This window comes from Danio aesculapii, chromosome 2 (assembly GCF_903798145.1).
Source record: "Danio aesculapii chromosome 2, fDanAes4.1, whole genome shotgun sequence".
NCBI classification, from domain to species: Eukaryota; Metazoa; Chordata; class Actinopteri; order Cypriniformes; family Danionidae; genus Danio; species Danio aesculapii.
The window spans coordinates 41,823,148-41,850,175 of record NC_079436.1 but is presented as its reverse complement, the minus strand read 5'-3'; the positions used below and the strand labels follow the sequence as shown (position 1 = coordinate 41,850,175).

The 27,028-nt window shown below is 35.9% G+C and overlaps 1 protein-coding gene across 1 annotated transcript; it reads right to left on the bottom strand.

Annotated features, from left to right (window-relative positions):
• Positions 1-1,408: 1,408 nt before the first annotated feature.
• On the bottom strand, positions 1,409-23,123 carry LOC130246552 (cytochrome P450 7B1). The gene is made up of 6 exons (XM_056479550.1): positions 22,815-23,123; positions 15,015-15,151; positions 10,589-11,185; positions 7,472-7,678; positions 4,212-4,390; positions 1,409-2,201 (listed from the first exon to the last, which is right to left on the bottom strand). Exons 1-6 carry the CDS (start codon positions 22,889-22,891, stop codon positions 1,884-1,886), a joined length of 1,515 nt encoding a protein of 504 aa, XP_056335525.1. The 5' UTR covers positions 22,892-23,123; the 3' UTR covers positions 1,409-1,883.
• Between the last annotated feature and the right edge of the window lie 3,905 nt (positions 23,124-27,028).

Below are 27,028 nucleotides of genomic sequence, written 5' to 3'. Positions count from 1 at the left end.
AGCTCAAGACAAAGATAATGTCAGTGACTAAGAGGCATTATAAATGTACAATAACCGTTTTAAATCTGCCACTATGCTGACACACAGGCATCTGTGGCTCCATACTTTTGAAAAGAGCACAATCTCATTTGAATTTAAAGCGACAGTCAACAAACCGACTCCATTTGGATCAAACCCTAAAAGGGGCAGTTTCAAAGAGTTATAAAACATTCTCTGTTATATTTTGAGCTGAAACTTCACATACACACTCCTGGGACACCAAATAATTATCAAATATACCTAGTGACAAAATAAGACTGTCTGATGATAAGACGTATAAAACAGACCCCCTAGTTTTTAGCGATTCCGTGATCGCTGAATCCGACGCAAAATCAACAAAAAGTCGAATATTTTTTGCAGTCCTGCAAAATTCTTAATTTAAACACAAAATAATCGCAAAACATGTAAATAATCTCATAAAACATCCAATTACAAACCAAATAATCAAATTATATTTATTTCAGTTTGCAATTAATTGTTTTACATGACCTATAGACGTTGCATATGCTGTGCATGTGACGTATTTGAGTGTCTCTTGAAAAATGACGTCTCATCTCCACCCTCACAATCATTACATTACATGGAAGTGGGGCGAAATTGTTTTGCAGCCGGTGCAGTAAGCAGACACAGCGCAATTGATTTACGAGTCAATGCAAAGATGCAATTAGACATTGTGGCACAAATCAAGTGAATAACACATCGCGAATTGGGCGTTCTGTGCATTTGACGTGCGTCAGACTGCAAATGAATGTGTGAGCAAACATCTAACAAATGGAGCAATGGAACAGACAGAAAAGCAAGCAGCTTACAATGATGGAGATTGGCTCAAGGATGACGGCCGCTGGACGTGACTGAATTGAATTACATGTGTTTTACATGAATGGCTGGTATTACGATGTGCTTCAAATCGATAAATGATATTGCTTGACTCTTTCCCTGTCATTGATGAGAGAAAACGCTTTCCTGCCATTGATGAGTTTTACAGCAATCCATGTTTTAGGTGTATTACGATAGGGGAATCCCTATCGTGTGTCCTGAGTGAGGTACATGATGTCAGGGGAGTGAAATCTAAGACAAAGTAAGATCGTGGAATAAGAGTTATACAACCTTCCTTTGGCTTAATCCCTACCGTTTATTTCTGTTTTAGATCTCGTCTTGACAAGATACCAAAATAAAGCTTTATTTTTATGATTTGTGTCATTGTCATGGTGTCAGATAGGTCACACCTAACATAGTAGGCTACCTAATAAGATAAGATAAATATAGATTTATTTTAATTATAATTATATATATATATATATATATATATATATATATATATATATATATATATATATATATATATATATATATATATATAATTGATCACTAAATTGTGCACAAATTTCTGACAAATTACCACCACAAAATCCGTCATTTTATCGAAAATAAATTAAAAAATCGTAAAAAAAAATGTGAAAAACTAGGGGGTCTGATAAAAGCTGCCATTAATTCACACAGTAAGACATCTGTTCACAGTAGTGCGTCAAACCCTGACATAAAAACCGCAGTGCACCCTTTTTCAATGGCAGTGTAATGTGTGAATAGGCCTATGTACCACATCTTTAACCGAAACCTGTGGAAATGAAAAAGTAAAACACCCATGCACTTTTATAAAATGTATGTAATATACAGCAGTCAACATTTGAAGTGGATCTGAACTTTCATCAAAGCTGTCCTAAAACTATTGAACAACACTTATTTTTTTGCCTTGGAGAATTTATATAAACATTTTTGATCCGCTATAAACGCTGACTACTGTATATAGATGAACTTATATAAGAACCATTCACTATTCACAGAGTTCATTCCTCCCTGTCTGTGCAGTCCAGTGTTTTTCTGGTTTTGTATTTGAATGGGATTGGATTAGCGGGTGGCAAGATGCCCAGACCAGCTCGGCTGTTGTCCAGCGACGCCTCCTGCTGTCCGTCTAGCAACTGCATTTCACACATGAGTAGAGTCACACACACAAACTGCTTCAGCTCATTCATGGCGAAGAAGCGGCCCGGGCACTGAGTGGCTCCTGAGCCAAAAGGCATGCGATAGTACCGCACTTTCTGTCCACATTTGTAGAAGTCTGTTTTCTCCTTGCCGTCCTCCACGAAACGATCAAACTGGAAGCGCTACAAGAAAACACACATAAACAGTGTATAAATATTAAAAAAGCTGTTTTCTGACAGAAGAGAAATATGGTTAAAGTTTTCCTGGTGGATTTTAATCAATGCTATGACTCCATTGGTCTTCCACAGCAAGATTTTTAGCTTTTATGCTAATTATGCCCTAGTTTTAAAATTTGTATAATTTTTTTTTACATTTTTCAAATGTGCTGTTTAGCGGAGAGAACATTTTTTCCAACACATTTTGAAACATAATAGTTTAAAATTTAACAGCTTAAAGTTTTCAAAGGTAAGTCACTGGACATTGGTGGTTTATACTGTAGCCAAGGAAAATAATAATAATAAAAGGGGGCTAATGATATAACCTTGAAAAAGACATTAATTTAGAGCCAAATTAAAGAAGAAAAGTCAAGTCAGGAAATACTGTGAAAAATGTTCTTGTTCTGTTAAACATTACTTTTATTTGAAAAGAAAAGTATTTGATAAAATACATATTTAATAATTCAAAATGTTTTTATGCTCCAAGTTTATAATTGCTATTGATATTTTTGTTTTTTGTATACATCTATATTTTGTTTACCATTCTAAAGGAAGTTAAATGATTATAAACAATGTATTAAAACAATATTGTAACCAAACATTTGAACAATTTATAAATGCATAACTAAAAATAATATAACATATTATATATGTTATATACATAAAGGTATAAATAATACAATTATGAATGTAGACATTGTTTCTCTCTCTCTCTCTCTCTCTCTCTCTCTCTCTCTCTCTCTCTCTCTCTCTCTCTCTCTCTCTCTCTCTCTCTCTCTCTCTCTCTCTCTCTCTCTCTCTCTCTCTCTCTCTCTCTCTCTCTCTCTCTCTCTCTCTCTCTCTCTCTCTCTCTCTCTCTCTCTCTCTCTCTCTCTCTCTCTCTCTCTCTCTCTCTCTATATATATATACACACACACATATACAGTATATTTGAAGTCCTAGCCCTCCATTACTACAGTTATTAGACCTCCCTTGAATTTTTTTCTTTTTAAAATATTTCCCAAATGATGTTTAACAGAGCGAGGAAAAGGAAATTTTCACAGTATGTCTGATAATATTCTTTCTTCTGGAGAAAGTCTTATTTGTTTTATTTCGGCTAGAATAAAAGCAGTTTTTAATTTTTTAACAACCATTTTAAGGTCAAAATTATCAGCCCCTTTAAGCTATATTATTTTCAATAGTCTACAGTACAAACCATCGTTATAAAATAACTTGCCTAATTACCCTAACCTGCCTAGTTAACCTGATTAACCTAGTTAAGCCTTTAAATGTCACTTTAAGCTGTATAGAAGTGTCTTGAAAAATATCTAGTCAAATATTATTTACTGTCATCATGGTGAAGATAAAATAAATCAGTTATTAGAAATGAGTTATTAAAACTATTATGTGTTTAAACAGAAATTGGGGGAAAAAATAAATAAAAAAACAAAGGGGGCTAATAATTCTGACTTCAACTGTATATTGGTGGTGCAGCAATATTTATATATTTATTCACAGCAAAAAGGTCGCTGGTTTGAGCCTCGGTTGGGTTAGTTGGCATTCCTGTGTGGAGTTTGCATGTTCTCCCCGTGTTGGTGTGGGTTTCCTCCGAGTGGTCCGGTTTCCCCCACAGTCCAAAAACTTGCACTATAGGGAATTGTGTAGGCTAAATTGTCCGTAGTGTATGTGTGTGAATGAGAGTGTATGGGTGTTTCTTAGTGATGTGTTGCAGCTGGAAGGCCATCCGCTGCATAAAACATAAGCTGGATAAGTTGGCGGTTCATTCCACTGTGGCGACCCCTGATCAATAAAGGGACTAAAGAAAATTATTGAATGAATTAGCCTTTTTTTGTACCCAAAGAATGTTTTGGATTCACGTAAAAATAAAACGCAGTTCAGTTACTGTTGTTTTAACTGGTTTTCAGTGTGTTTAGTCTTCTATAAATTGATAGTTAAGGTTGAGATTGACTGATCTGGAGAGCTAAAAGTGTTTATTACCTCAGGCTCTTCATATATTTCGGGGTCGAAGTGTGTGCTTTGTGGATAAAGAGCAATGATGTCATCTTTGCGCAGGTTGATTGAGCGCTGGCCGTCCAGACGCAGACAGAAATCTTCCTGAACCACACGGATGTTCATGGACACAGAGGAGAGACGCAAAGTCTCATTCACTGAACTCTCTGCACAGAGGAAAACACACACTCAAAGCTGAAACTCCACATTTATAACACAATTCAGACATTTTTTCTTCAGCTAAACAAGAGTTATACTGTCGTGAAGAACACTAAATTCTCTCCTAGAAACATTACAACTATAAAAAGGGACAAAATTATATGTATAACCGTATAGTACATCTGTACCCAAATACCAAAATCTTACATTTTGTCAAACTTGCCAATGAAACAATTATCTGACATAAGCATTTTTATTGACTTGTATGTACAATTTCTTAAAAACTATGTGTGTATAATAATAATAATAATAAAAATAGTATTAATTTACTTACTGATTGATTGATTGACTTATTGATTATAGCAACTAAAAATCAATGTTACTATTATACTGCTGAATTGTAAAGTATTTTCTAATCATTTTACTTCGGATGACAATTATAATAAATATAGCCTTATTATTAATATTATTATTATTATATTGCTTCAACAGTTACATTTCTAAACCAATATCTGTAGGGTTTTTTTTACCAGTAAAATTACCAGTATTACAAGATACAAACTTAGAATTGTGTGACAAACTCACAATTCTGAGAAAAAGATCAGAATTCTGAGGGTAAATAATAATCTGAATTATAACATATAAACTTATAGCTGCATATAGTGAGGGAAATAAATATTGAACACTTTTTTTTGTCAGAAAACACATTTCTAAAAGGTACTTGAAATTTTCCCCGGATATTGGTAACAGCCAAAGAAATCCATATATGCAAAGAAAACAAATCTATTTAGTTTACAAAAAAAGTTATGCGTTATAAAATGAACTGATGCAGGGAAAAAGTTTTGAACACATGAAGAAAGGGAGGTGTAGAAAGTCAGCAGCTAAAATCTCTCAGTAGTATCTCTCTGCCCTTCCTTTTTGTAAATTAATATTCGCTGCTTCAGTCCAACATCAACATTAGCAGGATAATGAAGATGAAACCAGGGTGGACATTTCAGCAAGACAATGATCCAAAACGCAGCCATTAAACTCTTAAATGCTTTCAGAGGAAATCAAGCTGTAGAATGGCCAAGCCAATCACCTGACTTGAATCCAATAAAAAATACAAATGAAAGATCAGATTTGATAGACAAGACTCACAGAACCATCAATATTTTTACACTCTGTTGAAGTCTGTGAGCAACTCACACCTGAGCAGTTCATGTGACTTTAATCTCCATATGAAAGGTGTCTTTAAGCTGCCATCACCAAAAAGCCTTTTATATAAAGTATTAAATATGATTCAGTAGTTCAGAACTTTCTCCTTGTGTGATTGCATTATTACACACAATTCATTTATCAGATTTTGTTTTGTTATATCTTTGTTTGTATACATTTTGGCTTTTTACCAAAATCTCCAGCTCCTTTTGAAATATTATTCTCAGGAAACAACATGACGTGTTCAATACTTATTTCCCCTGCTGTATTTATATCTCTCTTGATGAATTTAGAACTCAAAATTGAGAGAACATTGTCACAATTCTGAGAAAAAAAGTAATTGAGAGTCATTTGCAACTTGTGAAATATGAATTCTTAAATCCCACAAGAAAAGTCCCAACAGAATTCGGGTTACATATTTATAGAATTACAACACACTATGTGTGACACAATAGTCAATAACACTGTGTGTGTTCACAGGCAGCGGCACAGTTCAGTATTAAAAAAAGCTACTGCCAAATGACAAGTTAATAGCACTTTTTCATATACTTATTTATTTGCATTGAGTGCTTGGTGAGTAATTGTAGGCCCTGGGTTTTACTTTTATTTTATATTACATTTATATTTATTCAGTGACCACATGATTTTGTGCAAAAGCGACTTAACAAATGAGGGGGAAAACACATATATTAATACTCATTCATTCATTCATTTTCATCTGCTTTTCCAGGGCTGGGTCGCAGGGGCAGCAGTCTTAGGAGAGGACCCCAGACTTCCCTCTCCCCAGAAAACTCCTACTCCTCCAGGGGGATCCAGAGGCGTTTCCAGGCCAGCCAAAAGACATAATCCCTCTAGTGCAGGGGTGGGCAAACTTGTTCCTGGAGGGCCGGTGTCCTGCACAGTTCAGCTCCAACACTAATTAAACACACCTGAAGATGCTAATCAGTGTCTTCAAGATCACTAAAAACTACGCAGGTGTGATTGATTAGAGTTGGAGCTAAACTATGCAGGACATCAGCCCTCCAGGACCGAGTTTGCCCACCCCTGCTCTAGTGTGCCCGAGCCACCTCAGCTGACTTCTCTCAATGTGGAGGAGCAGTGACTCTACTCAGAGCTTCTCCCCGGTGACAGAGCTCCTCACCCTATCTATAAGAGTGTGCCCTGCCACCCTGAGAAGGAAACTCATATCCGAGATCTTGTCCTTTCAGTCATCAGCCAAAGCTCATGACTATAGGTGAGAGTAGGAGCATAGATTGACAGGTAAATCTAGAGCTTTGCCTTTGGACTCAGGTCCTTCATAAGAAAATGGACTGGTACATCGACCGCATTGCTGCTGACGCTGCACCAATCCTCCTGTCAATCTCACGTTCCATCCTTCCCTCAATCATGAACAAAATCCCAAGAAACTTAAACTCCTCCACCTGGGGTAAGGGCTTTCCTCCAACTTGGAAATGGCAAACCACCTTTTTCCGGTGGAGCACCATGATCTCAGATTTGGAGCTGCTGATTCTCATCTCATCTCATCTCATGATTGTCTTTTATTACAGTTTTTCTCAGTCGCTTTGGTGCATTTCTCACAACACTATTTACATTTGCACAACAGTTCCTGCATTTTGATCATAAACAATGGTGTCCGGACTTTACATCTTTATGACACTTTCATTAACATCAATACTTGCTTTTGAGGAATGAGCTATACAAGTGACACGCTTTTGCAGGTTATCAACTAGGTTTTGCAGTTTGTACTATTTGTTTTGAGAAGTGCAATAACTGTTGTGCAAATGTAAATAGTGTTGTGAGAAATGCACCAAAGCCACTGAGAAAAACTATAATACTTATTCATTTATTTATTTATTTATTTATTTATTCATTCATTCATTCATTTTACATACCCAGGTAAACCATCTGTTCTAGCTGTTGTCGTGTGATTGTGATGTCCTCTTTGAAGATCAACTGCATGTTTTCCTCTCCGACCACGTTCATGATCTCCTCTCGAACTGCTGCCAGGGCTTCAGGACAGGAAATGAGGTGGTACAGACACCAGAAGGCTGCTGGGATAGTGTTTCCCACTGATGCCCAAAGCATGGCGAAATGATGCGCTTTAGACGGAGAAAGAAAGAAAGAAAGAAACGGTGAGTCTGTGCATGTGCAAAACCAAAGTCCAATCCAACCCAGCAGAGTCATGATGAGTGTGCACTGTGCTCCATATTTGATCTATACAGTCATATCCTCTTTCCATAATCCTGCTTTTAAAACAGAAGCAGATGTCAAAAAAACATTTTAAGACAAGTCAGCTTAATCAGAAGTGATGTATCACCACAAGATTTTTTTTTTCTTTTTTCCTTCTAAGAAACAGGCTTGTAAGCACAAAACCATTCTCCTCTGTATGAGGAAACAGACATCTAAAAAAATTAGTTTTTTTGTTTCAGCATTTAACAACACAATCAAATCAGTAATAAATTCTGCCAATAATGTGATTATAATTGTTGCTTGCGCAGGTCAACAAATGCTAAAACCACAACAAGTGTTGATTTGTGTGTCAGATTTCAGTTGTTAGATTACCGATAATACTACAGTATAGTGGTGACGAGTGCTTTCCAAACATGGTTTCATGAAACGTCTAAACCTTTACAAATCTTCAGTTTCAGTTCAGTGGTTTAGTATGTGTAAACATGGTTTCAAAACACTGCCAACTGGCCTGTAACACTGTTTCAAAATGTGTTCAAAAATTTAACTTCTGTGTCAAACTTTAAATGAAGACCTTGGAAACTTACCGAAGCTGCTACATTGAACGTAAAAATACTAACAATAAAACTGAAAAAAATGTAAAAAATAAATAATTAAAATAAATAAATAAATAAATAAATAAATAACAAATAAAAATACAAAAAACAAACAAATAAATGAATAAAATAAATAAATAAAACGAAATAAATAAATAAATAGATCAAATTATAAAATAAATAAATAAAAAAACAAACAAATGAATAAATACCTTGAAAACTTACAGGAGCTGCCACATTGAATGAAAAAATATTAACATTAAGACCAAAAAAAAAAAATAAATAAATAAAATAATAAAAAAGTAAATAATAATAAATAAATACATTAAAATATTTAAAAAACAAAAACAAAATAAATAGCATTAATACAATTGAAAAAAATTAAATAATAATAAATAAATACATTAAAATATAAAATAAATAAATAAAAAATACAAAATAAATAACATTAATAAAATAAAAATAAAAAAGGAAATAATAATAAATAAATACATTAAAATATAAAATAAATAAATAAAAAATACAAAATAAATAACATTAATAAAATAAAAAAATAAATAATAATTACACACATTAAAATATAAATAAATAAATAAATAAAAAGTAAATAACATTAATAAAATTAAATAAATAAAAATAAAAAACATTATGAATATTTACATATACCACAAATTTGACCATAAAATACCTTTAAATAGTAAATTTATTAAATTAATATTCTTTTATTTACAAAACTCTTGTCTTTTGTTATGTTTGGTTAAGGGAGCATAGTGAGCATCAACACTCCTTGATTTTCACCATGCACTATGGGACTTTTCACGGAGCAAACGTATTAGTGCCCTGACTACCAAACAACAGAACTGACTGAGATGCAACCAGATTCTTAATTTCATGGCATTTTCAAAACGTCCCAAGGGTTTTGGAAGTGGGGTTGTATAACAAGTCTCCATCACCAATAACCCATCAGAAACAACAACACAATCTAGAATCTACAGCACAGGTTTTTAAACAAACAAAATGACACTAAATCTTTTCACTACATCAAAAGCATGCAAATTTCAACCAACTGTTGGTTCATAGTTCATAGCATATGCACATTTACAGGGTTTCTGCAGGTTTCCCAAGTCAAATTGAAGACTTTTTAAGACCTATTTTTTAAACCATTGGCGGCGCTGTGATGCAGTGGGTAGCGCTGTGGGTTTGAGCCTCGGGTGGGTCAGTTGTCATTTCTGTGTGGAGTTTCCTCCAGGTGCTCCGGTTTCCCCCACAGTCCAACAACATGCACTATAGGTGAATTTGGTGAGCTAAATTGTCCATAGTGTGTATATGTGACAGTGTATGGGTGTTTCCCAGTGGTAGTTTGCAGCTGGAAGGGCATCCGCTGTGTAAAATATATGCTGGATCAGATGACGGTTCATTCCGCTGTGGTTACCCCTGATAAATAAAGGGACTATGGCGAAAAGAAAATGAATGAAGGAATGAATGAAATTTAAGAATTATCCAGGGCAAGTTTTTTTCTAATGCTCAGTGAAAAATATTTTTACATGCCCCATTAAAATTAAAACAGAGTTATTTCATTCATTTTCTTTTCGGCTTTGTCCCTATATTAATCAGGGGTCCAGCTGCAACACATCTCTGGGAAACTGAATCACTGGGAAAATGAACTGTATTTCAGCTTCAAGTCTGTCTCTGTCACTGACGGCTGTTTATCTGACGTAACGCATGAGAAGCAGACAAGCATGTTGGAGCAGTGGGCGAGGAGAAGCAGCTCATTTGGATTTAAAGCCACAGGTTACTAAAACAGCTATACTGTACTCAAGACAGCAAAACGGACAGATACTACATTATATAATAAAGAATCTGATGGGTATTTTGAGCTGAAACTTTACAAGCACATTCTGGAGACACCAAAGGCTTATCTTACATCTTGTAAAAGGGGTAAAATAGGTGCTCTTCAATTCCTAAAATTTTGCTTTTGAAATTTAAGACCCCACAGACACCCTGACCTATTAAAGCATATTTATATGTTGATTGATGGTTAAAGGTTGCATTCAAAAATGTTTTGATGCATAAAATCTTTAGTACAATAAATCAAGTGAAGGTTATTTGACATAACATCTAAATATTAATATTCTTCTAGAAGAATGCCATTTATATTCTGCAAAATTACCCTAAAAGAATGTTTTTTATAAGTGTACAGCTTGTTTGTGTGTGCTTGCGAGTTACCTGCTTTATCTCTGTCCTGAAGCGTGTTATATTCCTGGAAAAGAGCCGTCCGGGTCTGTACAAACTCGCATGGGGCCGTCCATTCCATCATTCTTTGTGGATAAAAAACCCTTGTCAACTTCTCACGAATTTCTTTGGTTTTCCCCAGCAGTCCAATGGGAATACGGGCCATGAGTAAAGGGAACATGTTATCAAACTTCTCAAAGTCCTTTCTCAGCTGATCCAGGTGCAGATGTGGAGAATGCCCATATAATGTCTTGAAAGTGCTCTGAAACATTGCGCTTTTACAAAACTCGTACAGTTCAGCCTGTTGCCAATGATCATCAGCCTTTTCACCGGACAGGAACAGTTGTCTGAGGACTTTCTGCAGGTTTCCCATCATGCTGAATGTGAGCAGGTCGAGCGCGGGTCCCTGCAGCAGAGTGTAACCCCTCTGGATTCGGTCACTCAAGCCCGGGAAACGACCACTGCGTATCGGCGGGTAATCGAACGTCCTAGATGCTGCGCTGTCTGAGAATGTGTGGAAATCCAGCTGTTTCCCATGTTTGACTACAGACGGGTACTGGAGAGGATTCATTATAAATGTTATGTATCTTCCTAAAGAAACACACAAACAAGAATAGTACATGTCGTGACATCATGTCATTTCAAACAGTGTGACGGGCTATAATTCAGACGCAATTCCTCTATTAACTGCATTCTTTCTATATTATAAGCTTTGCAATAACCTGATTTGTGATAAATAATGATCTCTTCCATTAACAGTCAAATGACTTTTACACTGAAATGCCTTCCTTTTACACTGAAAAGTTCATGCACATACACATATGAAATCACTTGCATACATGTATATACACAACTAATTGTATACATATGGGAATTTTATTTTGTATCTTTGCGTGAGTGTTATTTGGGAGTTTATGCACGGATTGAGTTTATATTCATGTGCAAGAGTTTATAGGCACTTACACATAGATTAAGTTTATATGATAGTATGTACACTCCCCAGCAACTTTATTAAGTACACGTTAATAGTACCATGTTGGACCCCCTTTTGCCTTAGAACTGCCAAAGTACTGGAAATATTCCTGAGATTTTGGTCCATATTGACGTGACAGCATCACACAGTTGCTGCAGATTTATCAGCTGTACATCCATTAAGCAAATCTCCTATTCCACCTCATCCCAAAGGTGTTCTATTGGATTGAGAGCTGGTGACTGTGGAGGCCATTTGAGTACAGTGAACTCATTGTCATGTTCAAGAAACCAGTCTGAGATGATTGGTGCTTTATGACATGGCACGTTATCCTGCTGGAAGTAGCCATCAGAAGATGGGTACACTGTGGTCATAAAGGGATGGACATGGTCAGCAACAATACTCAGGTAGGCTGTGGCGTTGACACGATGCTCAATTGGTACTAATGAGCCCAAAGTGTGCCAAGAATATATCCCCCACACCATTACACTACCACAGGCAGCTTGAGGTGTTGATACCAGGCAGGATGGATCCAAGTTTTCATGTTGTTGATGCCAAATTCTGACCCCACCATCCAAATGTCACAGCAGAAATCGAGACTCATCAGACCAGGCAACGTTTTTCCAATATTCTGTTGTCTACTTTTGGTGAGCAAATTGTAAAATTGTAGCCTCAATTTCCAGTTCTTAGCTGACAGGAGTGGCACCCGGTGTGGTCATCTGCTGCTGTAGCCCATCCGCCTCAAGGTTGGATGTGTTGTGCAATCAGAGATGCTCTTCTACATACCTTGGTTGTAACGAGTGGTTATTTGAGTTACTGTTGCCTTTCTATCAGCATGAACCAGTCTGGCCGTTTTCCTCTGACCTCTGCCATCAACAAGGCATTTGCGCCCACAGAACTGCTGCTCACTGGATATTTTCTCTTTTTCAGACCATTCTCTGTAAACCCTAGAGATGGTTGTGCGTAAAAAAAACCTGTAGATCAGCAGTTTCTGAAATACTCAGAGCAGCCCGTCTGGCACCAACAACCATGCCACATTCAAAGTCATCTAAATCCCCTTTCTGATGCTCGGTTTGAACTGCAGCAGATCGTCTTGACCATGTCTACATGCATAAATCCATCAAGTTGTTTCCATGTGATTGGCTGATTAGAAATTTGCGTTAACAAGCAGTTGGACAGGTGTACCTAATAAAGTGGCTGGTGAGTGAACATATGTGTTGTGGGCTTTTATGCAGCGATCAAGTTTATATACAGTGCATCTGGAAAGTATTCATAGCGCTTCACTTTTTTCCGTATTTTTTATGTTTAGCCTTATTCCAAAATGGATTAAATTCATTTATTTCCTCAAAATTCTACACACAATTCCCCATAATGACAATGTGAAAAAGATTTTTTTAAATTGTTGCAAATTTATTAAAAATTTAAAAACCTAAAAAATATATATTTTTTTTAAATCACATGTACATAAGTATTCACAGCCTTTGCTCAATACTTTGTTGATGAACCTTTGGCAGCAATTACAGCCTCAAGTCTTTTTGAATATGATGCCACAAGCTTGCCACACCTGTCTTTGGGAATTTTTGCCCATTCCTCTTTGCAGTACCTTTCAAGCTCTATCAGGTTGGATGGGAAGAGACAGTGTACAGCCATTTTCAGATCTCTCCAGAGATGTTCAATAGGATTTAGGTCTGGGCTCTGGCTGGGCCATTCAAGGACATTCACAGAGTTGTTGTGAAGCCACTCCATTAATATTTTGGCGGTGTGCTTTGGGTCATTGGTGCATTCCTGCTGGAAGATGAACCGTCACCCCGGTCTTAGGTCAAGAGCACTCTGAAGCAGGTTTTCATTTAGGATGTCTCTGTACATTGCTGCATTCATCTTTCCCTCTATCCTGACTAGTCTTCCAGTTCCTGCTGCTGAAAAACATCCCCACAGCATGATGCTGCCATTACCATGCTTCACTATATGGTATTAGCCTGGTGATGAGCGATGCCTGGTTTTCTCCAAATGTAATGCCCGGAATTCAATTTTAGTCTCATCAGACCAGAGAATTTAGTTTCTTATGGTCTGAGAGTCCTTCAGATGCCTTTTGGCAAATTCCAGGTGGGGAGTGGCTTCCATCTGGCCACTCTACCATACAGGCCTGATTGGTGGATTGCTGTACAGAGGGTTGTCCTTCTGTAAGGTTCTCCTCTCTCCACAGAAGAACGCTGGAGCTCAGACAGAGTGACCATCGGGTTATTGATCATCTCTCTGACTAAGGCCCTTCTTCCACGATCACTCAGCTTAGATGGCCAGCCGGCTCTAGGAAGAGTCCTGGTGGTTCCAAACATCTTCCACTTATGGATGATGGAGGCCACTGTGCTCATTGGAACTTTCAAAGCAGCAGAAAATTTTCTGTAACCTTCCCCAGCCTTGTGCCTCGAGACAATCCTTTCTTGGAGGTCTACAGACAATTCCTTTGTCTTCATGCTTGGTTTGTGCTTTGCCATGCACTGTCAACCCTGGGACCTTAAATAGACAGGTGTATGCCTTTTCAAATCATGTCCAATTAACTAAATTTACCACAGGTGAACTCCAATGAAGCTGCTGAAACATCTCAAGAATGATCAGTGGAAACAGAATGTACCTGAGCTCAATTTACAGCTTCACGGCAAAGGCTGTGAATACTTATGTTCATGTGAGTTTTCAGGTTTTTTATATTTAATAAATTTGCAACAATAAAGGAAATAAATGAATTTAGTCCATTTTGGAATAAGGCTGTAACATTAAAAAATTTTAAAAAGTGAAGCGCTAATATATATATATATATATATATATATATATATATATATATATATATATATATATATATAATTTAAAGGTGTGTGCATGTGTTTTATGTACGTGTTGATAAGCGAAGTTTGATTTAAATCCTATGGGGTGCCTCAAAAATAACTGAGGTTCCTGTATTTGCTTCCCCTAAAAAAGGGGGGTTTTGTTGCATGACATAATTTGCTGCATGACATAATAAATGAACCGTGAGGTATTTTTGTGCTGAATCTTCACAGAAACATTCTGGAGACTCGTGGGAGTTAAATTACATGTTGCCAAAGAAACATGATATGACCCCTTTAAAAAGGTTCAGAATCTAAAAGACTATTGAACCCCATTCAATCTAAAACATAGCCCCTCCTTTTTACATTTCTAAAAATTTGCTCAAACAAACCCCATGTTGACTGTAAACTATTAACTACACTTTTATTCTCATGATAACTTCACAACCACATGTTTTCCATTAGCATAACTATGTGAGTCTGTGTTTCAAAATGAGAGTGTCTGAGAGGAAGACCAAAAGGAACCCCATTTGTGTACAAAAATGAGCTGTGAGACAATTTTATACTATTTAATTCTACAGTTATGGCCCCCATTTGTGTATGCAAAATGTTAAAGTGTATATCAGATCAGTACCAGCAATAAGTACAGTAAAATCATCTCCATGCTCCTTCTGCAGTTGTGTAAGAAACTCTTGAGAGTTTTTTCTGAATTCTAGCGCTTTCCCTAGGAATGGAATCCATCCCTTGATCAGCGGGGGTTCACCATCCTTCCTGTAACATGCAAAACAATATAAGTCATGTTATTTCAACATGCCTTTTAACAATGCCTAAGGCTACAGTTCTGTCTAAATATAATACACACACACACACTTTCTCCCTCTCTAAGAAAAACACTCTCTGTGGTAAAGCAGCTACTTAATTGAGCAGAACAAAACTTACTTTTCACTTTGTTTGACATTCCAGCATTATGGATGTGACTTAAAATAAATTCACAAAGAAAGTATATGTTAAAATTATATTGAAACATTTGTTTATATTTTCCAAAATAACTAACCAGAGTTATAAGATCATAAAAATATCAATCTGTAAACATTTTTTAGTTTTTAATGAGGTTCAAGAGTTCACACTTAGCTGATGATTGATTATGAAGCATGCTTGGCATGCTGTCCCGGGAGAGAGCCCTGAGCTCATAAGATCCTCGAGCCCTGGGGCTCCCTCCCGTTTGCAGAGTGAGAGAGAAGCTTGAGCTCAGGTAAGTCCTTGCTTAGTTATGAGCTCAGGTAAGTCCTTGCATATGACAGATTTTAGAGATTGCTATGAAGAGATAAACTGCTAAGAGATCATCTGTAGTGCTAATTTGGTTTAGTCAATTCACCTATGTTGCAAGTTTTTGGACAGTGGGAGGAAACCGGAGAATTCAGGGGAAACCCACGTGAGCATGCAGAGGACATGTAAACTCCGCACAGAAACGTCGACTGACCTGTTATAGACTTGAACCAGAGACATTCTTGCTGTGAGGCTGCCATGTCACCCTTTCAAGAAAAAGGGAGGAGGAGTAGGAGTGGAAGGAGGGGGGGAGGGGGATTTTTCAAGACCAGGGGTGCCCATCCTCATTCCTGGAGGGCCGGTGTCCTGCAAAGTTTAGTTCCAACCCCAATCAGAGACACCTGGGCTAGCTAATAAAACTCTTACAAGGCTTTCTAGAAACATCCATGCAGGTGTGTTGAGGCAAGTTTTAGTTAAAATCTGCTGGACACCGGCCCTCCAGGACCGAGTTTGGGCACCACTGTTTAAGACGAAGACATGTGAGATAAGAAACTCTGGTTATTTATAGTGATTTAGGAATCATTTGATTGGTGAATCATGCATTAGCTAATGCGGGACCAGCTGTGGTCAATCATAAGCACGTGATCCTCTCAAAATTAGTTTACAAATAAACATGCAATATGGATGTAACCAAAAAGTTTGTGAGTTTGGAGTATACAACATACTTTGTGGAAATTCTGTGAATTAAACTGCACAACCTAAAACAAACAATGCTAATCAAAACTATAAGAGTGTCTCTGTCAATGTTTTAAAACAATTATTTTTGATTAACCGAAGTCACACAAGTAGCAATTTCACAGCTGTCACATAACAGAGACACCTCTCCAAATCAAACAATTGTTTGAAAACAGTTTCATGTTTTTTTTTTTTTTGTTTTTTTTCATGGAAAGGTTGACATTTGCATGGAATTGCTCTGCTAATATTCTTTTAATATTGTAATACCAGGGCTCATTATACCGCTTAATGGACTGTGTGATCTTCTGCTGATATACATTTCCCATGTCCTACTTTTCAAGACCAGAAAAGGATGGGCGGTCCTTTGGGAATTAGTTCTGTAAACTTCCTTCTGAGGTTGCAAATAAATAACTGAACTAGAAAACATATTGCTGCAAACAGCATACTGTAATACTCTGCTGTGTTCAGTTGACTTGAAGCTGTGGGACAGAAACATAGCATATACACACCAAAAATTGCGCAACATATTACAAGTGAGTAAATGGCATTATATTTACTAAGTACAACATAGTAAAGACATTCCTGTCAATGGTTAACATAACCCTGTGCAAACATTGCCTTGTTAGAGAGACAAGAGTACATACCTGCTGAAATTAGGCAAACTCCATTCCTCTATCAAAGTTAGGAAGAGATTAGCTTAAATAAACTTAAGGCTTTTGTGGTAAAACATGTAGTGCTGATGGATCATGTGGGAATGCTTGTTTCAACATGGAAATACAGCAATTTTGATTTTGAATCTTTAAAATTTGTGCATGAATCCTGTACATCTGCGATTTAAAGAGCACCTATTGTGCCTTTTTAAATAAAACCTTCATGAAGTGTGTAATGCAGCGGTTTGTGAATGTAAAAGGCCTGCGAGGTTTCAAAGATCAAAGTGCAAAACAAATCAAACTATCTAGAAAAGGCAAGAATCGAAACGGAATTTCAGTCCAAGTCTGAAACTGAAATGAGTGCTCAGCAATAGTTACATTTGATCATTTGTTTGATCTACAGATCACATTTAAAAATACATAAAAACCTTACCCTACCTGCAAAACTAGAGTACAGAATAAAGTATTAGGCACTTCAGTAAAAATTCTGAAAAGTGATGATGCTTAAAGAAATAATGCCAAAAAAAACATGTTATTTATCAATAAACGTCTATTAACTAAATAGAATTACTTCAGGTAGTATCTAGGTGGTTTCATGAAGTGTCTTGCTACAGTTTTTGTGGATTTAGTCTGTGTCAATTTTGATCCATTCATGTCTTTCCGGACGGACTGGATGAGGGTGAGGTCAGATCTCGGTGTGGAGCTGCTGAAAGACTGCTTGTGAAAAAATAATCTCAATAGATTTTTTACAATTAATGGTGAAAGTTATGTTTGAAAATATAAAATGATATTTCCAACTCACATACTACAGAAAAAGATAGAAATACCTTCAGCACTGACTAATCTAATGAATATGCACAAATATACTTTTGACAATATGAATTTATAAGAGATTTGTGAGGGGTGTGCTTATATATGCTGAGCCCTGTAAGTACATTGTACATATTTGTAATTGTAATGGTTGAAAAAATATTTATGAAAGCGCTTTTGCAGTATTTTGAAATATAAAAATCAACATTTGAAGTGGATTAAAACCTTCCATCATAGTCTAAAAACAATTCAATGACAGCCATTCTTATCTTAGGAAAATTTCGAAAAACCTTTGTGATTCACCACATCCACTCCAAATGTTGACTAAAGTATGCATATACGCATATATCTATATATGACATATTTCTATACCCATGAAATCCAGACACAAACTTGTATTTCATATATTTTGTAAGGTCGGGCCAGTTAGTCCAACGAGGGTGTCTACTGGTGGATGAAGGCTCACTGCCTGTTTGGTCTGTCCAGTACACAATGTTGATTTACTTTAAATTTAACTCATATCTGACTCCAATTTTAGCATGAGCTGCTTTAGAATATTAATACATTTGTCTTCGTTTTATCTGACTCCAATCATAAAACATTATTAAGATTATTTTGTTTCTTGTTATATTACTTTAGATTATATTTGAATATTCTCTTCGATTTGTTATTGTATATTATTCTCGTTCATTTGGATTCCTATAACATCCTGAGTCTTGCACTGGCCGAGTATACAATATCTTAAACAAAAGCATGTCAGTCTTGGTCACTAAACAGAGGCGATTAACCACTATTCTAAAAAGGCACAACCCTACTTACTCAGATTAGGATATTTTTTTGTGTGGTTCCCATAGATCTGCTATCTACTAAATCAAAACAAAGCTATTTAATCATACTATGATCATTACTATAGAATTAAGTAGACCAATGTACTTATACTATTAGTAACTTTGAATAATCACCATACGATTTAAATATTATAAAGTTTAGAGATGAAGCCCTACCCACATTTAGATTGGTCTCAACAATACTTTATTGTTCTAAATAGAAAACCCATTATTGGCCTTTTACTGTCTAAGTATGCTTGAATTAATGCCAATATGTTAGTCGGAGCTCTAAGAATATCGTATAGCGTGCTACGTCTATCGTGTTTTAGTCTAGTGTTTTAGTTACTAACCTGTACAGGGGCTTGTAGTGCTATGGACTTAGCGTAATCTACTAGAGGTAATAACACGAAATCTGTTTGAATAACTCAAAATATAGCAATTTATTAGTCAGGTAAATGTGTATCATGCCAATTCATTCAGTCAATTCATAAACGATCAATACAAGGCATCAAATTCTCAAAGATAATTCTAAGATCAAAAGATGCATACCTGACTTCAAAATTTACATAGTATGGAGCATGAGAGATCCACACTACAGGCTAATCTGGTTACAGAATCGCCCCGAAGATTCTGAAACTTTCCCTTAAGTAGTCAAACAAAAGATTCCTTTAAAGAGGGGTGTGTTTCTTCTGCATTTAGTGGAATGTTGGATCTAAAGAGTTTCTGCCTATAGGGAATAAATGGTAATTTGAATAGAAGCCCCTAGGTAAAGGCACATCCTTAGCAGTGGTTCAAAAGTTACATATCTATTATTTTGATTGTCTATTTCTGAGGGAATGAGTTCATTATACTAGTCGCACTGAGACATTTCAGATGATATCAAACATGATAGATAAAGTCACTTGGATTGATATAGAATCTTCATTCTTTGAAATGACCATTCTGTGCGAGTATGTATGAAGAGAGGGTGAGTGAAGAGAGAAGGTTGCGGGGCTGCTTCAAAAGTAAATGAAGAAAAGGAGGGGAGTTGGCTTTCCCGCATTCCCAGCTGGTGAGGTGTGGAGCTGATTGTCTCTGTGTTTCCAGCTCATGTTTGAATTGTCAAAGACATCAAAGTATTTGTGGTATCTCAAATCTTAAATATTCTATATGAAATTCATTGCTTTCTATTTTGCAGACCTTCAGCTGACAGCTGAATAACATGCAATAAACATTAAATATGATAGTGTGACCTTTTCAACCAATGCATTTCAATATTGTTAACTGCAAAAGCAAACATTAATTATGAAGACATCCTTTTATGAACTGAAATAACAAAAAATCAGTTGAAATAAACCTGGGACAAAATAACTGTTAATAAATAATGTATGCTCTAGGCATAGGCCGGTATAAGATTCTGACGGTATGATAACCTTGAATATAAATATCACGGTTTCACGATTTTAAGATTATTGCTCTGAAATATATTCTTTTTAAATATCTGGGTAAAAAACAAAACCCTTTTCCCCTTTGAACACGTTATATTTTAATTTGGGAAACATTTATAATATTTTGGAACAGTAAACATGTCAGGCTAAATAATTCAAATGAATTACTAATGAACTTCTGCTGTCTTCATTTATTTCAAAAACACAGTTTTTTCCAATTTAAAATGGCATCATTGGATATATTTTCTGCTGGAGATACTGTTGTACTAAAAAAACACACAAAAAAAATTTAAATAAAAAAATCTTGCTCATACCTTAGGAATGGTATAGCAGAAAATTTTGGCGGTTTTAAAACCTTGACCTTTCCAAACTGCGGTATACCTTGAACACGGTTATCGTCCCATGCCTAGTATGCTCAATATATTTTTGAGAATATGTATAAATAATATACTTTACTGAATACATAAAAAATAGCATCACTGCATTGAAGAAAGCTAGGAAAGATTGAAAAAAGCAATCTTTTCAAAGCCTCGATCATTAAGAAAAGGTTTATCATAAGCTTTAAGAAACGTATTCTTCTTCTTATTATTATTAATACGTTTAGGAGATTCCACAATGAATGAAATTTCAGCCAGGAAGATATTAAATCTAGCTATTGTCTTTGAGAAGTTATTTTTGTGTATGAAAAATGTACAACGTAACAAAAAAATTAACGATAAGATCGAGAGCATGATCACTACCAGACAAGTACAGAAATATATCTTTTACAGATAAAATCATATTTAAACATGGATGTCAATAAAAAATTATGTTATTCCAAAGAGATTTAATGTGAGCGCAGTTATAGAATAAGTGAAATAAGGTTTCTTCTTGTATATTGCAGAAAGTACACAAGTTAGATTTTTAGATTTCTCATCTCTCTGACTCTTGCACCAGGTTACATATTTGCACTACAGACACTTTCTTAATCACTCCATGTCTCTTGGAAACATTGTGTTTTTCAGTTATGCTTCATTCAGGTGAGTGAGCTTGACAAACCACCTGTAAAAACACTCCTCTCTCTTTTGCACCTGACACTTTATCTAAACTTTATCTGAAAAAAAAATATTCAAAGATGATTCCTTGGATTTACTCAATTTTTTTTACGTTAAGTGGTTGTAAACAATTTATTTGGGCTGAATTTAAACAAACAAATTAAGTTGAACATTGCTCAATTTAATTTGTTTGTTTAAATTCAACACAAATAAATTGTTTGCAACAGTTGTGCATGCAACACTTTTTTCAGTAAGAACTCAATAATGAACACAATGTTTACTATAAATGTACCACAATCATGTTTCACTGCTTGCTTCAACCTTAAATAATAATTGCACAATATTAAACCTTAAATACCTCTTTTGCACAATATTCATCTTTAATACCTCTCTTGCACAATATCCTGCACAACACTGTTAAGTCTCATGTAAAAGTACTTGTATAGGCTGTCGTATGTCTATAGTTAAGTATCTTATAGTATATAATAGTTATGCATAGGTTTTTTTATGTAAATATGTCCAGTGTTGTGTTTGTATTTAAGATTAACTTATGTGGCACCGTGGTCTTGCGAAACACAAGATTTCATTCTTCTGTATGGGTATATGCAGCAGAATGACAATAAAGCTAGGCCTGCCACAATAATCAATATATCGACTTATCGCACAAAAACATGGACATGAGCTCAATCATTTTTGATGATGCAATATATATCGCCATATATCTCTATCTCAGTTGAAGGTGTCAGTATGGTTAAAAAAATGACTGACAACTGAACATAGATCTGGTAGCAGATATCGCAGCCTCTGTTGCCTTGCACTTTTTTTATTAACATTTGTTATTATTTAGATAGAATATGCATTTTCATATTCTGATTCCAATACCTACTGATTAAATTGTTAAAATGACTATAAATAAATGAAATATTCTTAGAAATACAATAATATGTGTTCTTTGGAAAAAAGTGTACTTGCATTGTGATTATATTGTCATTCAGGCATTATATTATGTCCTAAAATGACAATAATATCGTTTATTGCAATATATTTTGGTGCAATACAATAGGTGCAGTACAACAGAAAATAGATATCTCTATAGGATTAAATAAAGCTCGACTTGACTTGATTGGCAATTTGGGAAATTGTAGGATAAACATGAATAGAAAATACATTAAAATAGATCTCTTATTTTACTTGACATGCTGAATTTTTAGGTAATAATCATGCTCTCTTCCATTGAATACTGTCAGAACAATTGGTCCAGAAAATATAACATCTTGGGGATGTATAGACTATACAGAATAATGTAATAAACGTTTGACACATCCACACTCTATTGATAAACGCGATTACGTAATGAATTCAGTGAATCTGTTCGAAAAAAACGATTCTCAAGCTCAACAATGGTTCGGTCCATCAGAGAATTCAATTTCAAAGTGGACACAGAGGGAAAACAAGATACTGATGTGAATTATTAATAAGTTCTCAGCAGCATTTCTTTTATCAACGCGGTTTAAAATGCACCTCAAGTAATGAATGAACACAGAGTTCAGTTAAAACTACATGTCACTTCGGACGAAATGTGTCTGCCTAATAGTAAATACACGCTTCACACAGGCTAAATTAAACCCCAAAGTTCATTTAAACGCATTACTTTCTAGAAAAGTGGTAAAAACAAACAAACTCACCGCCTCCGTCCGCAGAAGGAGTACAACAGCAGCACGGAGATTAAACCCAGAAATATCGTCAATAAATACTCCAACATTATCAATGATCCTCTGAGTGAAAACACCTAACGTTAGATGACTGGCGCGGATAAGCCTTTACCATACAGGCTACTACTACTGTACGCTGGAGACGTCCAGGTTCGGTCACTGTCAATTTAAAAGTGAAAAAGCGCTGATCACTGCACTAATTAAACGCCAGAGTCCACTGATATATGTCAAGAAATGAAGATAACACGCAAACAAATGCGAGATTTGCACGAAGTCGACACGCCCATGGAGGTCGCTCTCAAATTAAAAAACATTGCTCAACAGCTTGCTTGAACAAACCCACTTGGACGTCCAAGCCACACACATTCAGACACACAGTCAGTCTATATGCTGCTGCAGCATTTATTAAATGTTTATTGAAACATTTGTAGACAGATATACGATAGGCTATGGAATGTTATAGACTCAATCGTGTAAACACAAAACATAAACAAACAAACAGATGATTAAAAAGCGCAACCAGTGGGACAAACAAGGTGGAAATCAGGTTTAAACTGCTTAAACCAGCCTATATGGTTGGCTGGTTAGGTGGTCGACCAGCCTGGTTATAGCCTGGGGTTTTTGGCTATTTCCAGGTGGTTTCCAGCCTGGTCTTAGCTGGTCAGACTGAGAGATGATTAGATAAAACCTAATCTAATGTATGTGCACAAATATGTCTGTGTGTCTGTTGTGTTCAGCTGGAGAAAGAAAATCATAATGGCTTAAAAACACTTGAGGGAGAATAAATGAATCCCCAGAATGTAATTGCATAAAGACCTTTATGATATTCTCCTTTTCGAACTAACATGGGCCAATAATCACACCCCGTATTCAAACTTAATAAAATAAAATAAAGTAAAATAAAATAATAAAATAAATTTAATTAAATAAATCAAAAAATAAAATAAAAATCTGGCACCACCCCCAAACCTCAGCTCACCTCTGACTAGCAAACTGATTTTATTTTTCTACTAAAACCTGCAATGAAAAACACTTGCTGTTGTTTGACTATGTTTTGTTACGCTAGTGTAACACTAGGAGCAACATTCATAAAGCAGAAATTGCAGCTATAGGGAGATTTAAAATGTAGTGTTGGGAATCCTCAGGGAGCAGTTTTACACTATACTCTTGGACAAAGCCTTGTAAAACATCTTTGTTCATGGAAAAGCCAACCTTTGATGGGTTTTACAAAGAGACAGATAATGTTTGTACCGATTTCTGAGTGCAGATTATCTGTTCTGGTCCCGTTGTGTCACCCATGGCTTAAGGGCAGAGCTGCAGTGGATTATATATAATATGAATGACATAATCAAATTGCAAAAAAATCTAATACTTGTAATTAAAGTAAACTACTTTTTTTAAATACCCTAACAGTAATTATTACTTTTACATTTTTCTGGACTACATTATTACATATTATTTGTTTACACAACAGCAGTAAGTTGTTGATTTCTCTGAATTTTTCTCTTTTTTTGTGCTTTGTTTTTTATTTTTTTCAGAATAAACTTGCTGCTTATCTATATATTTGTGATTCTTCGTGACTTTGCGTTTACAATGATGCTTGTGCTTGATGTTTTTCACTGATATACTGTTATATATATGCACTCAAAGTGGGAATAACTTAGTGTACTGTAGTATTGATATTGTTGTGAATTTCATGTTTTTTTAAATAATTTTCTGTTATGTTGTCATTTTCTAAATATAGCCTACTCAACTGAATGTTTTAAAATCATAAGATGTTTGGTTTAGTTTTAGTTTAGTTTATTTGTTTACAGGGTCAATGCACATTAATAAACATTACTGTAAAATGTGCCAGAATGAGCCAAGAATGGCTATTTTTCATCTGTAGACCCCTTACAGAATGTCAAAAAGTCACACCTAAAATAGAAGCACAGAACAATAACATAAAATACATTTTGATATATAAAATACAATTAATAAGTAAAAAACAACAGACTGATGGCAGCAGAAGAGGACAAAAAGTGTCAAGAACACAGTACTAATGCTGACAATGCTGATTTGTCACTAACCAATTTTTAACATGAGACTGAAAAGAAGGAAAAGTAAGTGATCTTCTAATTGTTGGTGGGATGGAGTTCCATTCACTAGCAGCTTTCACTGAAAATACTGACTGACTAAATTGACTTTTTTTGAGAGGAATAATACAATCCCCTCTTTCACCACCTCTAGTAGATAGGTGAGCAGTCGTTCTAATATTCACAAATTGTGAATGTGATTTTGTTTTATTCAGTGTAACCATCAGGGACTACTAGCAGCACAAAAGTAAGTAGTATTTTGAAGTATTAACTGTCCATACATAAAAAACATACATAAGCATAACATTTTGCGGCTCCTGTTGGCGAAAAAGAATGGAATATATTTTGTTCCCCGTTGAATCTCTATATCTCTCAAAATATTGCAAGATTATACTCTTTAAAATACACTCACTTTAATAAGTACACCTTACTAGTACCGAGTTAAACCCCATTTGCCTTCAGAACTGCCTTAATCCTTAATAGCATTTATTCAACAAGGTACTGGAAATATTCCTCAGAGATTTTAGTCCTTATTGACGTGATAGTATCATGCAGTTGCGGCAGATTTGTCGGCTGCACATCCATGATGCGAATCTCCCGTTCCACCACATGCCAAATGTGCTGTATTGGATTGAGAGCTGGTGACTGTGGAGGCCATTTGAGTACAGTGATCTCATTGTCATGTTCAAGAAACCAGTGTGAGATGATTGGCGCTTTATGACATGGCGCGTTATCCTGCTGGAAGTAGCCATCAGAAGATGGGTACACTGTGGTCATAAAGGGATGGACATGGTCAGCAACAATACTCAGGTAGGCTGTGGCGTTGACACGATGCTCAATTGGTACTAATGAGCCCAAAGTGTGCCAAGAATATATCCCCCACACCATTACACTACCACAGGCAGCTTGAGGTGTTGATACAAGGCAGGCAGGATCCAAGTTTTCATGTTGTTGATGCCAAATTCTGACCCCACCATCCGAATGTCAGCAGAAATGGAGACTCATCAAACCAGGCAACGTTTTTCCAATCTTCTATTGTCGAGTTTTGGTGAGCCTGTGTGAATTGTAGCCTCAATTTCCTGTTCTTAGCTCACAGGAGTGGCACCCGGTGGTCTTCTGCTGCTGTAGCTCATACGCCTCAAGGTTTAAGTGTTGAGCATTCAGAGATGCTATTCTGCATACCTGGGTTGTAACGAGTGGTTATTTGAGTTACTGTTGGCTTTCTATCACCTTGAACCAGTCTGGCCATTGTCCCCTGACCTCTGTCATCAACAAGGCATTTGCGCCCACAGAACTGCCGCTCACTTGATATTTTCTCTTTTTCTGACCATTCTCTGTAAACCCTAGAGATGGTTGTGCGTGAAAATCCCAGTGGATCAGCAGTTTCTAAAATACTCCTCACCTTTCTTCCCCCCTCTGATGCTCGCTTTGAATTGCAGCAAATCATCTTTACCATGTCTACATGCCTAAAAGCATTGAGTTGCTGCCATGTGATTGGCTGATAAGAAATTTGCGTTAACAAGCAGTTGGACAAGTAGTTAAGATTACACAACTAAATAATGTGCAATCTCAGAGATTATTTTACTGACTACAACATTTGTCATGTAATTTGTAATCTAATTACATTTTAAAAGTAAACTACTTATTTAGTTAATTAGTTACTTAATCACTATTCCCTGTAAGTCCATGGTTAAAACATGACTAATTCTCCTTATACAGAACAAAAATCTGCCTTCTCTCAGGCAGTGTGTAATTGTCAGCATCGAGGCCTGCCGCTCCACTTATAAAAGTCTCTCTGTTTGCCCGTGGTTTTTTTTTTCAATGCTGCCAGTAAAAAGACACCAAACCGGCTTTCACAGCTATTCCCAGTGCTGCTTTACTCAGAGCACTCTGTCTGCTCTTTGATTTATTGAAGAATAAAGACAGACTGCAAACTAGCAGGGGTGTTTGAGAAATAAGCAGCACCACAAAATTAACCATAATATATATTTATTTAATAATTGGTAAATTTATCCTATATATATATGTATAACAAATAGGGGCGGCATGGAGGCTCAGTGGTTAGCACTGTCGCCTCACAGCAAGAAGGTTGCTGGTTCGAGCCCCAGCTGA